This window comes from Stegostoma tigrinum, chromosome 8 (genome assembly GCF_030684315.1).
Source record: "Stegostoma tigrinum isolate sSteTig4 chromosome 8, sSteTig4.hap1, whole genome shotgun sequence".
In the NCBI taxonomy this organism is placed as follows: domain Eukaryota; kingdom Metazoa; phylum Chordata; class Chondrichthyes; order Orectolobiformes; family Stegostomatidae; genus Stegostoma; species Stegostoma tigrinum.
The window spans coordinates 12882032-12898276 of NC_081361.1; the positions used below are offsets into that span (position 1 = coordinate 12882032).

Genomic DNA, 16245 nt, shown 5'->3' on the forward strand with positions numbered 1-16245 from the left:
ACAGTCATGCACAAGCAGATAAGGGAAGAAAGGATGTGTCAAAAAAAGGCTTGAAACAATTTCTGTTTGTCAGTGTCTTTTTTTTTCTCTCTCCATCCCTCCCTTTTTTTTTCCCCCCCCTACCTCTGTATTCTTTATGGTTAATGGATGGTTGAAAGAAAATAATCTCAAATTCAACAAAGGAAGTGCCTTTATGGATCAGCAAAAGGCAATTGTTGAATTTATCTTAGACAAAGGCTGGTATAACTGATTGGCAACTCACAAGTATGATTTATGAGTGTTCAGCAAATACGATGAGGAAAAGGGGAAAATGTTATTGGGAATGATCCTAGTCATCTGTGATAACTGACAACATGCAACTGGGAGAGTTATACATGGTTGCAAATATTCATGTAACTAAGAGAAAATATAACACAAGGAATTGTGGCATCCTTCCTCGTGTAATGCACGTAGGAGGGATGATATTAGGTGTCACCCTAAAGGGATGCCACAGAGGAATGTCTGTGCTCACATGCCCGTATCTAATCCACAAGACAGAAGAGGCCAAGTGTGGCTTTAACACAATCACTAACTGTACCATAGAAGCTCCGTCAGCTGATACAAAGCCTACTCAAGTGGCCAATGTGGGGATTGGCTGCTATTGTGTTATCACAGCCCAGCTATGAGATTCCAGCATAGGAACATATGATATCCCATGGAAACAACTGTTTTACATCACAGATAGGAAGGATGGAGCTGGTAGACATCCATCAAGACGAAATGGTCAACCTGGATGTAAAAGCATTTAAGATGAAATACAGCAATCTGTAAACAAGTTTTCATACCCCAGTCCCCTGCTACCTGAACATTAGACCACAATTTAAAAAGGATTAGAAATGGTACACAAAATATACTATATCCAACAACAGAAAACCAAACACATCAGAAGAGAAATTGAACAGTTCAGTTTTAATATATGTTTGGAGGACCTCTGGAACTGGTGTTTCAACGTATGGATACATGCCTGGATAATGATAATATCTCAAAAGGAGGTGGTAGTATAACTGGTGACTGTGTTGATAGGTATGACTTGCTACTTAGAAAAGACAATAAGAAGGTACCAGAGAGAAGTATACATCATCATTCAGAATAATGAAAGGGGGAAGAATCAGCTGCACCCAACTTATGAGACAATATGGTAGTACACATAGCCATGGCTTGCATTTGGAGTGTTTAGGATTCTGCATTATTCCAGATGATTAGTTGTCTCAATGAAGTGGAGAATTTGCAGGGTCTAGGCCCGAAATGTCAGCTTTTGTGCTCCTAAGATGCTGCTTGGCCTGCTGTGTTCATTCACCCCCACACTCTGTTATCTTAGAGAATTTGCAAACCTTTTCATTAATTGGCTATTTTGGGCAGAGCAAAAGGCCAAAAGGAGGTGGGCAGGCTAAAAGAGATAAAGTCATTTAAAATAAAAGTTTATATAATCTCAGGTAGGATAGTTTTTGGAGCAAATAATGTAGCTTAGAAAAAATAGCTAAACTAATCCAGGGTATGACAATTGTGCATAGTCAGATGTTAACAGTACCAACAGGGCAAAAACAGATAAGAAAAGGGTTAAAACAAACAGGCATGTCCTAGGGTTCCAAGAATTACATAAGACAGTGAAATGATAATATTCACGCAAACAATGCTAGAGCTAGAGTAAATGGCTCCTTTCCCATGAGAAGCCGGCTAGATGTGCTACCCTAAGACGTTAAGCCATTGTACCCGATTATTGCCCCAGTACAGTCTTCCAGCCTATATCTAAGTGCCACATCAAAACAAGATTAAAGGCAGAGCAGCTGGCTGTCTGTTTACCTCCTTTCCTTCATGTGCACGTTCCCTAATATTATTTACTATTCAAACATCACAGGTAGAATTTGACCATGATTGGATGAATAGAATCACATATTATAGGTTATTTATCCATTCAAACAAATTGGTAGTACAAAAATTAATATTTGTAATAGCTCTGGTAGTTTCATTTTCCCATGGGAAAAGTAAGTCTCCCTTCCATATACATGAATAAACACCAGTAAAATATCAAGTGTCTCCATCTAATGTTAACGGCTGAGGAAATGAAAGAAATCTCCTCCTTCCAGTCCCATATTCCTCTCACCCAAATCCCATTCAATCAATTCCCTCTCCTTTCTCACATCAGAAATCACACGATACCAATACAATATAAATAAATGAACATGCTTTTTTCAGATTTTTAAATATTACAGCAGTTTGTCACATAAAACTGATTTACGATCTTAAATGTTTAATTTTCTGTTTTTCAAATACGTATCATATATTTACGATCCAAAAACATTTTTCATTTATCATATGTTCTGTCTCCAGTAAGTCTTCATCAATTGGAAGTGAAATTGATTTCTAATTTTCTAAAATATTGTTTGAATGTTTCTTTAGGCAATCAGATTACATCTTCCATGAGAAAATTATAGTCCAACAGGTTTATTTGAAAACACAAGCTTTTGGAGTTTTACTCCTTCTTCTGGTGTTTAGATTAGATTCCCTACAGTGTGGAAACAGCCCTTCGGCCTAACAAGTCCACACCGCCTCTTGGAGCGTCCCACCCACACCCATCCCCCTATAACCAACACACCCCTGAACACTATGGGCAATTTAGCATGGCCAATCCACCTAGCCTGCACATCTTTGGACTGTCGGAGGAAACCGGAGAAAACCCACACAGACAGTTACCTGAGGCTGGTTTCGAACCTGGGTCCCTGGCGCTGTGAGGCTACAGTGCTTACCACTGAGCCACCGTGCCACCCAGAGAGAGGTGGTATCAGACACCGAATTTATAAGTAAAAGATCAAAGGTTCACATCATTGATAAGGATGTCCTAAACAAACCCAAGATGCTGTTGCATGTTTAACTGGTTTAAGGTTTTAATTAGTTAATATGTATGTGTAATCCCTGAATTCCTTTGAAGTCACTGTCCTGAGAGAACTAAAGGTTTTGTCAGCATAAAGAAGAGGTGACATTTTAGGTCAGACAATGCATGTTAGGTGTGAAGCCTTGTTTAGAATCTGTTTGTGTTATGGTTTGGAGACTGACTGGTTGTATTTCTTAAGTAAGAATTGATAAAACACCACACTTTCTATAAATTGTGCTTTTTGAACAAAATAGAATATATCTGCAAATGCAAATATAAATAGACAATAGGTGCTGGAGTAGGCCATTCGGCCCTTCGAGCCAGCACCACCATTCATTATGACCATGGCTGATCATCCACAATCAGTATCCTACAAGCACACACGTGAATCCTATCTCTCTCACTAACACCTGAAGAAAGAGTAAGACGCTGAAAGCTTGTGTTTTCAAATTAACTTGTTGGACTTTAACCTAGTGTCATGTGATTTCTGACCTTGTCCACCCAGTCCAACACTGGCACCTCCACATCATGACTTTCCCACATCCTCACTCCAAATCCCTCTCCTTCTGACTTCCCCATGCTTAAGTCCTCTTTGCTTCCCAATCTCTCTCCCTCCCCATTTAACTCCAAAACCCCTTTATTTCTCCATACACATCTCCTATCTCCCTCCTTTCCTAAGTCCCCATCGCTTTACCCATCTTCCCTCCCATTGTTCTCTTTCCTTTGCACCTATCTTCACATCCCCTCACTCCTACCTGCCTTGCCTTTCCCACCTCCTCTCAATTGCCCCCCTCCTTTCCCTTCTATTCCACTTCCCCAACCATTCTACCCTCCCCCTCTTTCTATGTCCCCATCACCTTCAATTTGTCTCACCTTCCCCTCCTTTCAACCCACTTTTCCCTTACCCACCCCAATCCAGACCAATTCCTCCTGCCCATCCATTATCCTATTCCTTTCCATTCTCTCATCTCCCTTTTATACCCCTTCGCGCACTCACACATTTCCCATCTCCCCTCATATCCTATCTGCCCTTTCCCCTCTGATCCTATACTCTCCTTTCTCATCTTTCCTCTGATCCCATTTCCCCCTTTCCCCTCTGATCCTATTCCTCCCCTTTCCCCTCTGATCCCATCCCCACCTTTCCCCTCTGATCCCATCCCTCCTTTTCGCCTCTGATCCTATATCCCACTTTCCCCACTGATCCTATCCCCATCCCCCTTTCCACTCTGATCCTACTCCCACTCTTGCCCTTTCCCCTCTGATCCTATTCCCCCTCCCCCGATCCTATCCCCACTCTCGCCCTTTCCCCTCTGATCCTATCCCCACTCTTGCCCCTTTCCTCTCTGATCCTATCCCCCCTCCCCTTTCCCCTCTGGTCCTATCCCCACTCTTGCCCTTTCCCCTCTGATCCTATCCCCCCATTCCTCTCTGATTCTATCCCCACTCTAGCCTTTTCCCCTCTGATCCTATTACCCCCTCTGATCCGATCCCCCCTCCGTTTCCCCACCCACTTTCCCCTCTGATCCTATCCCCCGACCCCCTTTTCCCTCTGATCCTACCCCCCTCCCCCTTTGATCCCATCCCTCCCTTTTGTCTCTGATCCTATATCCCACATTCCCCACTGATCCTATCCCCCTCCCCCTTTGATCCTATCCCCTCCACTCCATTTCCCCTCTGATCCTATCCGTACTCTCACCCTTTCGCCTCTGATCCTATACACCTTCCCCTCTGATCCTATCCCCACTCTTGCCCTTTCCCCTCTGATCCGAACCCTACTCTCGCCCTTTCCCCTCTGATCCTATCCTCCTTGCCCCTTTCCCCTCTAATAGGATCAGAGAGGAATGGGGGATAGGATCAGAGGGGAAAGGGTGAGAGTGGGGATAAGATCGGACGGGGTGGGAGGGATAGGATCAGAGGGGAAAGGGCGAGAGTGGGGATAGGCCCACAGGGGAAAGGGGAGGGGAAATAGGATCAGAGCGAAAAGGGGGAGGGGGTTAGGATCAGAGGGGAAAAGGAGAGGGGGACAGGATCAGAGGGGAAGGGGGTTAGGGGGATAGGATCCTTTCCCCATTTCCCCTCTGATCCTATCCCCCCACCCCCTTTCCCCTCTGATCCTATCCCCCCACCCCCTTTCCCCTCTGATCCTATCCCCGTAACCCCCTTCCCCTCTGATCCTACCCCCTTCTCCCTTTCCCCTCTGATCCTAACCCCCTCCCCCTTTTCCCTCTGATCCTAACCCCCTCCCCCTTTTCCCTCTGATCCTATTTCCCCTCCCCTTTCCCCTGTGGGCCTATCCTCACTCTCGTCCTTTCCCCTCTGATCCTATCTCCCTACCCCCTTTCCCCTCTGATCCTATCCCCCTTACCCCCTTTTCCCTCTGATCCTATTACCCCTCCCCTTTCCCCTCTGATTCTATTACACCTTCCTGTTTCCCCTCTGATCCTGTCCCCCCCTCCATTTCCCCTCTGATCCTATCCCCCTGAACCCCTTTTCCCTCTGATCCTACCCCCTCCCCTCCCCCTCTGATCCTACCCCCTCCCCTCCCCCTCTGATCCTATTACCCCTCTGATCCTATCCCCCCACTCCCTTTCCCCTCTGATCCTATCCCCCCACTCCCTTTCCCCTCTGATCCTATCCCCCCACCCCTTTCCCCTCTGATCCTATCCCCCACCCCCTTTCCCCTCTGATCCTATCCCCCACCCCCTTTCCCCTCTGATCCTATCCCCCACCCCCTTTCCCCTCTGATCCTATCCCCTGACCCCCATTTCCCTCCTATCCTACCCCCTACCCTTTTCCCTTCTGATCCTACCCCCTCCCCCTTCCCCTCTGATCCTACCCCCTCCCCCTTCCCCTCTGATCCTACCCCCTCCCCCTTCCCCTCTGATCCTACCCCCTCCCCCTCTGATCCTACCCCCTTCCCCTCTGATCCTATTGCCACTCTCACCCATTCCCCTCTGATCCTATTCCCACGCTCGCCCTTCCCCTCTAATCCTATTCCCCCCGATCCTATCCCCCCTGACCCTACCCCCATCCTATTCCCCCTCCTCCTTTCCCCACTGGTCCTATCCCCTCTCCTCTCTGAACCTATCCCCACTCTCGCCCTCTCCCCTCTGATCCTGTCTCCCCCCTCTCTGTTTCCCCTCTGATCCTACCTGCTCCCCCTTTCCCCTCTGATCCTAACCCCCTTATCCTCTGATCCTACGCCCCCTCCCCCTTTCCCCCCGATCCTATACCCTAACCCACCCAAACCTCTGGCCCTGACAACAAAATGTGAAGCTGGATGAACACAGCAGGCCAAGCAGCATCTCAGGAGCACAAAAGCTGACGTTTCGGGCCTAGACCCTTCATCAGAGAGGGGGATGGGGTGAGGGTTCTGGAATAAATAAATATTTATTCCAGAACCCTCACCCCACCCCCTCTCTGATGAAGGGTCTAGGCGCGAAACGTCAGCTTTTGTGCTCCTGAAATGCTGCTTGGCCTGCTGTGTTCATCCAGCCTCACATTTTGTTGTCTTGGATTCTCCAGCATCGGCAGTTCCCATTACCCCCAAACCTCTGGCCCTCTCAGTGACTGATGAAACCGGATACAGATTGAAACCCGCCCTCATCAAGATGGCCGACCTTGGAGACATTTGTTTCCGGTTCTACCCGCTCAGACCCCGGATTCCCGGGCGGAGGGGTTCGCTCTGCGGCTGCGTGTCTTTCTGATGCCGGCCGCAGAGATGGACGACACCGACAGCGACAGTGAGAGCAGTGACTTCGGGCCCGTGTGCGGGCCAATAGCTTCCGGAGGAGGTGAAGGTATGGATGTAGAGGAGAAGTGGGAGGCCGTTCAGCCCCTCGAAGCAGTTGCCTCATCATTTCAGTCGTGGCTGATCTGGTTGTAGCCTTTACTCCACCTTTCCTGCCCCAGTCCCGTATTAACCATTTACTCACAGGTTGTCAGCGAAAGGTTGTCTGGTTCAGCTTTTAATGTATTCAGTGACCCAGGCAAGAACAGTTCCAAACATTAATGAGCCTCTTGTGGGCACTTTATCTCCATTTAAAGGGTTCTTTCTCAGCTCAGGAGATGGGACGCCACCATTTTCAGCTGGTCACCAAGGTAACTCTACAGATGCATCAGCAACTCAGTTGCAGTGATGCAGTAGTGCAGGCATTTGTTTAAGACCTCTTGATGTGCTTCCCAAAGGTTGCAAAACCGCCAAGCTGACAGAACGTTTTTTGTTTTGCTTAAGGTTGTGGGCTTCACTGCCTTGGCCAGCATTTGTTGACTGTTCCCGGTTGCGTCAACGAAGGTGGTGGTAGCTAGACTCACAATGCTGTTATGGAGGGAGTTCCAGGATTTTGCACCAGGGACATTGAAGAGTAGCGATATATTTCCGATGGTGAATACATTGGAGGGGAACTTGTAAGTGGTGGTTTGCCCATGTATCCGCTGCTTTTGTCTTTCTAGGTGGAAGTGGTCTTGGGTTTGGAAGCTGCTGTCTAAGAATCTTTGCTGCATATATGCAGTGCATCTTGTAGATCATACAACATTTGTGCCTCGTAGATGTGGTCAGGTTTTGGGGAATCAGGAGGTGAGTTATTTGCTGCAGTATTCCTAGCCTCTGACCTGCTCTTGTAGCCACTGTGATTATGTGTTGAGTCCAATTGAGTTTCTGGTCAATGATAACCCCCAGAATGTTGATAGTGGGGGATTCGGTGATGGTAATACCATTAAGAGGCAAAAGAACTGCGCATGCTGTAAATCAGGAACAAAGACAAAGTTGGTGGAAAAGCGCAGCAGGTCTGGCAGTATCTGTAGAGGAGAAAACAGAGTTAACATTTTCGATCTGGTGACCCTTCCTCAGAACTGATGGTGGCTGGGAAATCATCAGTTTATTTGCAGAAAATAGTGAGGTGGTTGGGGTAAGGAGTAAACGATAGGATAGAGCCCAAAGAGAGAGAGAAAGAGACAGACAGTTGGACAGACAAAGGGTAATGGTAATACCATTGAATGTCAAGAGCCAGTGGTTAGACTGTCTCTTATTGGTAATGGTCATAGCCTAGTATTTGTGTGGCACAAATGCTACTTGCCACTTGTCAGCGCAAGCTTGGACATTGTTCAATTATCAATCAACTTGCCCACTCTGACTTTATAATTGAAGGAAGGTTATTGATGAAACAGTTGATGATGGTCGGGCCTGTGGCACTACCCTGAGGAACTCCTACAGAGATGTCTAGGAGCTGAGATGACTGAACTCCAACAACTGCAGCCATTTTTCTATGTGCAATATATGACTCCAGTCATCATCGAGTATTCTCCCTGATTCCCGTTGATTTCAGTTTTGGTAAGGGTGCCTTGATGCCATACACTTCGAATCGTTTATTGTCACATGTATTTGATCATTTGTTCACATTAATCAATCTAAATGTAGCCTTGATGTCAAATGCTGTCATCCTCACCTCACCTCAAGAATCCTTTTCTTTTGTCCACATTTGAACCAAGGCAATAACAAGTTTGGGGCTGAGTTGCCCGAGGGGAATCCAAAACTGGACATCAATGAACAGGTTATAGTTGAGCAAGTGCTGCTTGATAGTGCTGTTGATGACACCTTCCATCACATAATTGAGAGTGGACTAATGAGGTAATAATTGGTTGGGTTTGATTTGTCCTGCTTTTTGGACATAACTGGGCAATTTTCCACATCAGATCGATGCCAATTTTGTAGTGGTGCTGGAACAGCTTGTTTAGGGATGTGGCAAGATCTGGAGTCAAGACTTCACTGTTGCTGGAATGTTGTCAGGACCCATATCCTTTGTAGTACCTACTGCTCGAACCATTTGATATCATCAGGGTGAATCAGATTGGATGAAGACTGGGATCTTTGGTGTTGAGAACCATGGCAGGAGGACAAGATGGATTATCCACTCGCCACTTTTAGCTGAATATTGGTACAAAGACTTTAGTTTTATCTTTTGCACTGATGTACTGGGATCCCCCATCACTGAGGAAGGGGATATTTGTGGAGCCTGGTCTTCCAGTGAGTTGTTTAACTATCCACCACTATGGATGAAGTAGGATTACAAAACTCAGATTTGATCTTGAGATAGCAAGAACTGCAAATGCTTGAGTCAGAGTCAATGTAGTGTGGAGTTGGAGGGACACAGCCAGTCAGGCAGCATCAGCGGAGCAGGAAAGTTGACATTTCGGATTTACACCCTTCATCAGTAAGGGTGTAAACCCGAAAGTCAACTTTCCTGCTCCTCTGATGCTGCCTGATCTGCTGTGTTCCTCCAGCTCTGCATGTTTTAACTCATCTGACCGGTTGGTCGTGGGATCACTTAGTTCTGTCTGTCACTTACTGCTTAGGCTGGTTGGTGCAGAGCAAACGCTCTTGTGCATCTGCACCAGGTTGACTCTTCATTTTTAAGTCTGTCTACTGTTGCTGCTGGCATGCCCTCCTGCACTGTTCTTTGAACCAGGATTGATCCCCTGGCTTGATGGTAATGGTTGAGTGGGGATATGCTAGGCATTAGGTTGCAGGTTGTATTGGAGTACGATTCTGCTGCTGTTGCTGGCCCATAAGGCTTCATGGATGCTCCACCCTGAGCTGCTGGATTCCTGTTTATCTCTGGTCTCCTCCGTGGATCTAGAGTTGAATCTTACTAGTTCTCAGCTTCATGCTGCCCCTCTCTGCCAATGTGCAAAAACACAAGGCTGCCTTCCACATATGCCACATTCCCAGCTCTGCATCACAAATGGCTACCTCAAAAACAATAACATAGGAATGTGGCTCACATGGCTGTTCAGATGAAGGTCTGAGATGATACTTGAGCTTGCAAAAGTGTTAGTAAGAATATTTGGTGGTGAACATAGGAACTAAAGGGTGTTGTTTGTAGATGTTGGTGATGACAACAAATTTGACAGGAAGGGTGACAATAGTAGACAAGAGGCAACCATTACCGATATTATAGGGCCAAGGAAGGAAATTAGATGGTCAGTTTTTTTTAAGACAAGCAGTTGAGAGAACAGAAGATGAGTCATGTTGAATATATGTAACCTAAATGTTTTGAGCTTAAATGAGGTTGATTCTGAATGTGTAATCAAAGAGCATGGTTAATGGTTAACCAGATTGGGTATAGAAATACTGACATTGTAACTAGATATAATTGATTTGAATATATTTGTAATTCACACCATGTAGTTTTGGCATCGTGGTTGTTGGAAGTTCAGAGAGCAAAGCTCAAATGATTGATCCTGCACAAACTCCAAGATTAAATAACACCTTTGGCTCTGTCTGTACCTTTATATGGTGATATAAATGAAGCTCCAAATGAGAAAATCAGCAGTTAATATCCCACTGGGGAATTTTAAAGCAGACCAGTGCCTTGTCGGTTCCATACTTCAATACCATTTTTATTTAATGGCTATCTGTCCTGTGTGAAAGTGGTGATCTTCTGTTGCGCATTCAGCAGTTCAAATGAACTTTGTATCCAGTCCTTTAATATTCTCTATCTTATCATTGGAAACATCAGTAATTCCAGTCAGACAATGTTTGAAAGCAGACCAGTTGAGTTAGTTGAATACTGGTGCTTTCAAACCTACTTATGAACTGTCAAAGTGCTTCAGGTGGGTGAACCAAGACTTGCTTCAAAACAATGGTGTCAAAGCCTTTATCTGCAGTGTGACATTTTGTTCTTTGCTTAATTTATTGCCTTCATTTGCTTTTCTAGATGGAAGTAGACTTTCTCCAAATAAGAGAGTGACAGATGATGTGGATGGTAGTCCTGTGAGGAGAGGTATGAATTAAATGCTTCAAATTCTGGAATGTGGACTTTTTAAAAAACTGCACTTATTTTGTGTTTACTTGCATATAGAACTTGAGCTCCTAATGTTTCTCACAACTTCACTTCCCTAGGAAGAATTTCTGTAGTGCCTTTCAGAACATTAGAATGTCTCACGGTGCTTTATATGCCAATGAGTTACTTTAAGGAGAACTCTCATGTTCTTTGAATAGCATAATTTACAATTTTGAGAGAGGACAGAAGGGGGATCTTAACATCTAGACCGATAGCTTTGATCGACTCTGTGTTATATCTTTGGATGAGATTTTGAATGCACAGCATTCTGATTCAGAGATGTGAGTGCCCCTAGGAATTCTGATGCATGTCCATCTTTTGGATTAGGCTACAATGGTTACATTGTCCAAGTTAAACTTATGGCTTTCATTGTACGAGTGTACTGATATTGAGGAAAGTTTGTCATGTTGTTTTGCTGCTAGCTGATGTGTGTTCTGATGGCTCTTTTCCTTCCTGTCTGTGCGATGTAATGCTTGTGGCAGCCGTTGCGTATTTTATAAACAACGTTGTTCTGCATGTTGTGGGAAAGGGGCTTTTGTGAGTGTTTGTTGTAGAGTGGCTGTGGGCTTGTGAGCCACCATGATTCCTAGTGGTCTTAGGAGTCATTTCAGTTCTGATTTGTTCTTGATGTAGGGCAGTATGGCCAGTGTGTTAGGACGTACTGTGTCCTCTTGTCTAGTTTCTTTCAAATAATTCCAGCCTCAACCATAGTTCTATTGACCAATATGCTCATTAACAAATCGTTACTGTCTACTGGTCAATAGCAATTCATCACCTCCTCTCTTCTCTTGTTTGCCACGGCCTTTACCCTCACTTCCCTGGCTGCCTTCGAATCTTCTTGGTCTTGCCTTGTTGTAAAAGAAGTCTGATATGTTCTTCTACTTTTCCTTTCCAAGGATGAGAGAAAGCTTCATTCTCTCTACCCAGGCCCTTACACTCTATTTGCAATTATCTAGTTTCAGATTGAACAGGCTGGAATCAGCATTTTTGCATGGAACAGCGATTACAGCATCTAACACAAGTGACTCTTTCCCTACAGATCACATTCCTAAAGATGAAGTTGACTTTGGCCAAGCAGATGCAAGTAAGTGGAGTCGCGAAAGGTATTGGCGTCTGCCATCAGTAACTTTTCAAACAGTATGATGTCGAAACAACCATTATTATTATAGATGCTGGTGGCGATCTCAAACATTGTCATTGTGATACTTGTGCTTCCTTTTTCCTTAGAAACCAGTGACTCTGAAGGTGATGTGGGGGCAGGTGGTGATTCACCAGTCAGTAGCAGGACACGATCTCAGGCTTCATCAGGTACAGAATTCTCCGAGATTGTTTGTTTGTAGTCAGTTCCATTCAAAGTGGTTCTCCAATTGTCCTTTAACTCACTAGGTATAAATCAATTCTGCTGCTCTTCGGCGTTGCCCTTCCCAGGTAAACTGCTTGTACTGGAATAAATACAGTGAACCTGTGCATCAGAGCAATGAAGCAGACATTTCAACCAATTTCCCTTCTGACGAGGAGGACAAGGTAGTTTTAATATGACTCGTTCATTTCCCTGCTGACAAGAGGATTATGTGAATAGTATTAAATTTAATTGTTATTTCCATCTCCATTTTCTCTTTCCCATCTTCCCTTCTCCCTTCGCCTTAATAGTGGGGCATTGAAGGGACACCCATCTTGTGTACATCTGCTGCCAATGCTGGTGTACTGTGTTGTGGCCTAATTCACGAGCCTCAGCAACGTTTCCATCTTTTTCCTGACTCCAGGGTTCGATGAAGCAGTTTAATGTCTTGACCACTGCCCAAAATGAGATCGGTGAAATCACGATGGCGTTGAATCGTCATGGCTCATAACTGCATGTGCTTCTGTCATCCATATATTACTGTAGAGAAAATCAATAATGAGTTGTTAAAAGTGGTATTTATGTTGAACGACTTCAGCTAAACCTATAACTGAACTTTGAGTGCTCATAGCCTCTTTTATTTCTGTTTTTGGCAGATCAGATTCTTCTGCGCGCACAGCCGAGCCTAACCCGAAGACCTCTTCGTTCAACCAAAGGTATGACTCTTTCTTGTTCCACAGCCCAAGGATATGCTGGATATACTACAGAGTTCAGAACTGACAGATAAATTTCCTTAGAGTTGTTTGCTTCAGTGGAGGGAGTAATTAACAATGTGGCAATGATTTAAGGACATTGTTTCTTGGCTAGAGACAAATTGGGAGGAGTAATATCCAGTTGTGTCTCATGGTCTACGTAGGAATTAACGACAGATGTAAAACAAGGAATGGTGTTCTGCCGAGTGTGCTTAGGTTGCTGTGGTCTTACCAGACTTAAAAGGCTGCTTTCTCATTAGAGCATTACGACTGTAGTTGGTTCAACTGGAGGGTCGCCAACTCCATCAAGTGAGGGAAGAGGTTGAGAAGAAAAATCCTTTATGGTAACTTCAGCCAGTATGGGAATTAAACCCGTGCTGTTGGCGTCTGTTTTCTTTGCCACTCAGCTGTCCAGCCAACTGAGCTAAACGAATACCCCTTGAAGCGCTTCAAATGTTAGAATCCAAATAAAAAGCAGAACCTCCAAGATAATCTCTGTATCGATACCTGAGCCCTACACAAGTTGACATTGGGATCAATATTTTGGCAAGAAATGTGTAGCTGAAAGATTCATGAGGAAGTCAGAGATTTTGCTTCATGGTTAACAGGCAGCAGGTATCTAGAGTAATAGAGAGTTGTTCGGTTGGAGCAGGCTATTTTTAAATCTGATGGGACCTGATGAACTCAGTAAAAGGTAGAGGTAAAGTTGCCATGGTCTTACCAAAGCATACAGCTCTTCTCTCATTGTAAAGAGATGATTTGGTGGTGGTTTAACCCAAGGGTTGCTCAGGTGAGGGGAGAGGTTGAGAAGGAGAATCCTTTATGGTAACCTCAGCTGGCGCAGGATTTGAACTGTTGGTGTCACTGCATTGCAAACCAGAACCATACCAAACTCGTCCTTGGAAATATTTATGTTTTGGCCTCAGCTACTTTCTGTGTCAGAGAATTCCACAGGGTCATTTTTCCCTGGATGAAGAAATTTCTCCTCGTCTTGGTCCTAAATTGCTTACCCCATTCCCTTAAAGTGAAACTCCTGGTTCTGCACTCCCTGGTCATTGGGAACATCCTTTCATTTTGGACTTAAACAAGACAAACTTCATTGGTAAGAGGCTGTGGTCATTTGGAAACTACCTCAAAAGAAATGATAGACAAACAATGGCCATCTTTTACATAGTTAATGCATATTTGGTGCAAGTATTTCTTTAAAGAACAAACATTCCACAGAAAGAGTGATCTAAATGTGGCTAGCAGTAAAAGTTAAAGATAGTATTAGAACAAAATAAGAGGTGTATGTTGATGCCAACAATAGTAAACTCATGGATTAGAAGGATTTTAGAATCAGCAAAGGCGGATTAAAAGTGAATGAGAGTGGATTAGAAAGTTATGGGGAAAGTATCACTGCAGATTTTAGCAAATAAGGGATTAGATTAGATTCCCTACAGTGTGGAAACAGGCCCTTCGGCCCAACAAGTCCACACCGCCCCTTGAAGCATCCCACCCAAACCCATTCCCCTATAACCCACACACCCCTCTAAGCGTTAAACATTTCTGTAGATTTGTAAACAGGAGATGATTAGTGAAAGTAAACATTGGTCCATTAGAGGCACATGGGTAACTTTATAGTGGGAGAGAAAGAAAGTACACAAATTCTGGAAATAATGGGAAGCCAAGAGCTTAGAGCAGTGGTAGTGGTGCTCTTGGCAAATCATATGATTGGGAATAGTTGATATTGATCGTGAAAAGGAAATTGTTTGGCAAATCTGCTTAGTAGTTTTTGAGATTATAACTAGTATGATGAAAAAGGATGAACTGGTGCATGTAGTTTACTTGAATTTTGAAAAGTGATAAGGTGTCACATGAGGTTTTAACAGAAAATTAGGTCTTCGGAGTAATATATCAGCATAGTTCAGAGATTTGGTCAATGAATGAAAGAGAGCACAGAACTTTATCAATTTGACAGGCTGTAATATGTGGGGCTCAGAAAATCAGTTATAAAGCATCAGCTATATGTAGTCAATATTAATGCCTTGGGGCTCCATAATTGAGTTTGCTGTTCAAGGGAAGTGATAATTCATTTTTGGCCCATTAAGTCAATACTGACTCCCTGCAGAGCAATCCAAAAAACCCCACCCCAACTTTCATTCCTATAGCCTAACCAGTGTGTTTCTTTCTTGTATGCAAAAAGAATGCAAACAGTTGTAGACATGTTAAAGTGAGAAAGAACGTGGCAGAATAAATACGGTATTACAAGATGTGAAGCTTGGTTGGAAAATGATTGAAGTACAACAATTGAATGGCTTGACTGGATAGATGTTGAGAAAATGTTTCCACTGGCTGAAAAAAATAGTACATAAGCACAGCCTAATGGTAAGGAGTAAATAATTTAAGTCTGAAATTAGGAGGGATTTCTTCACTCAAATGTTGGTGAATCTTAGAAATTCATCACCATAGAGAGCTCAATGTGCTCAATTGTTGAGTGTATTCAAGGTAAAATTTAATATGATACTTGACTATTAAGAGAAATGGGGATAATATGGATAGATAGAAGATCTGTTATAATCATGTTGAAATGCAGAGTGGTCTTGGTATCCATCCTATTTCTTATTTTGTTTTGGGAATGTGTGATTGCTAGCAACCTTAATATCTCAGTTTCATTCCTGAACAGAAAATGTGACATTCAGGTAAATACAGTTTCATCAACAGCCAGGGTGTTTCATTAACTTTAGCCATATACTGTATTGACTATTATTCCAATTGTTATACACATTGTGCATCGCAAACTTCATGACTGTTAAAGCTCCTTTCCCCTACCCACCCTGGGAAAGGCAATTACTTTGTGACTTAAAATTGTCACACTGGTGACTAAAAGTATTAACTTGCCAAATCATTATTTATTTTTTTCACTGTAACGTTGACATCTGCCAACTTATTATTTTTGTACCACAACCCTCTGGCCTCGTGTTTAAGTGGGTCCTTAGATTTAAATCCTCCAGTAGATCGCAGGAGGCCAGAGCATGCTAGAATTCTACAGCTAGATATCTTATGGCCATAACATTACTGGATTTCTTTGTATGATGGGAAACTGGTCCTGGAGTTGATAAATGTGCACAACAATCTCTATTCAAACAGGGAAGTGAGAATGACATTTTAAATGGCACGGTGGCTCAGTGGTTAGCACTGCAGCCTTATAGCACCAGGGACCCAGGTTCGATTCCAAGCTCAGATGACTGTCTGTGTGGAGTTTGCACATTCTCCCCGTGTCTGCGTGGGTTTTCTCCAGGTGCCCTGGTTTCCTCCCACAGCCTGCACATCTTTGGACTAGGTGGATTGGCCATGCTAAATTGCCCGTAGTGTTCAGGGGTGTGTGGGTTATAGGGGGATGGGTCTGGGTGGGATGCTTCAAGG

The 16245-nt window shown here is 44.1% G+C and overlaps 1 protein-coding gene across 7 annotated transcripts in view; it reads left to right on the top strand.

Moving 5' to 3' along the window:
* Window positions 1–16245, top strand: part of LOC125456296 (torsin-1A-interacting protein 2-like) — an 82728-nt gene that overhangs the window by 47947 nt on the left and 18536 nt on the right. For all 7 annotated transcript variants that reach the window (XM_059647756.1, XM_059647753.1, XM_059647759.1 and 4 more), the window contains 4 exons: window positions 10624–10689; window positions 11789–11833; window positions 11977–12057; window positions 12745–12804. In XM_059647756.1, the coding sequence (XP_059503739.1) occupies window positions 10624–10689; window positions 11789–11833; window positions 11977–12057; window positions 12745–12804 (252 nt within the window). The remainder of the gene's footprint in view (window positions 1–10623; window positions 10690–11788; window positions 11834–11976; window positions 12058–12744; window positions 12805–16245) is intronic.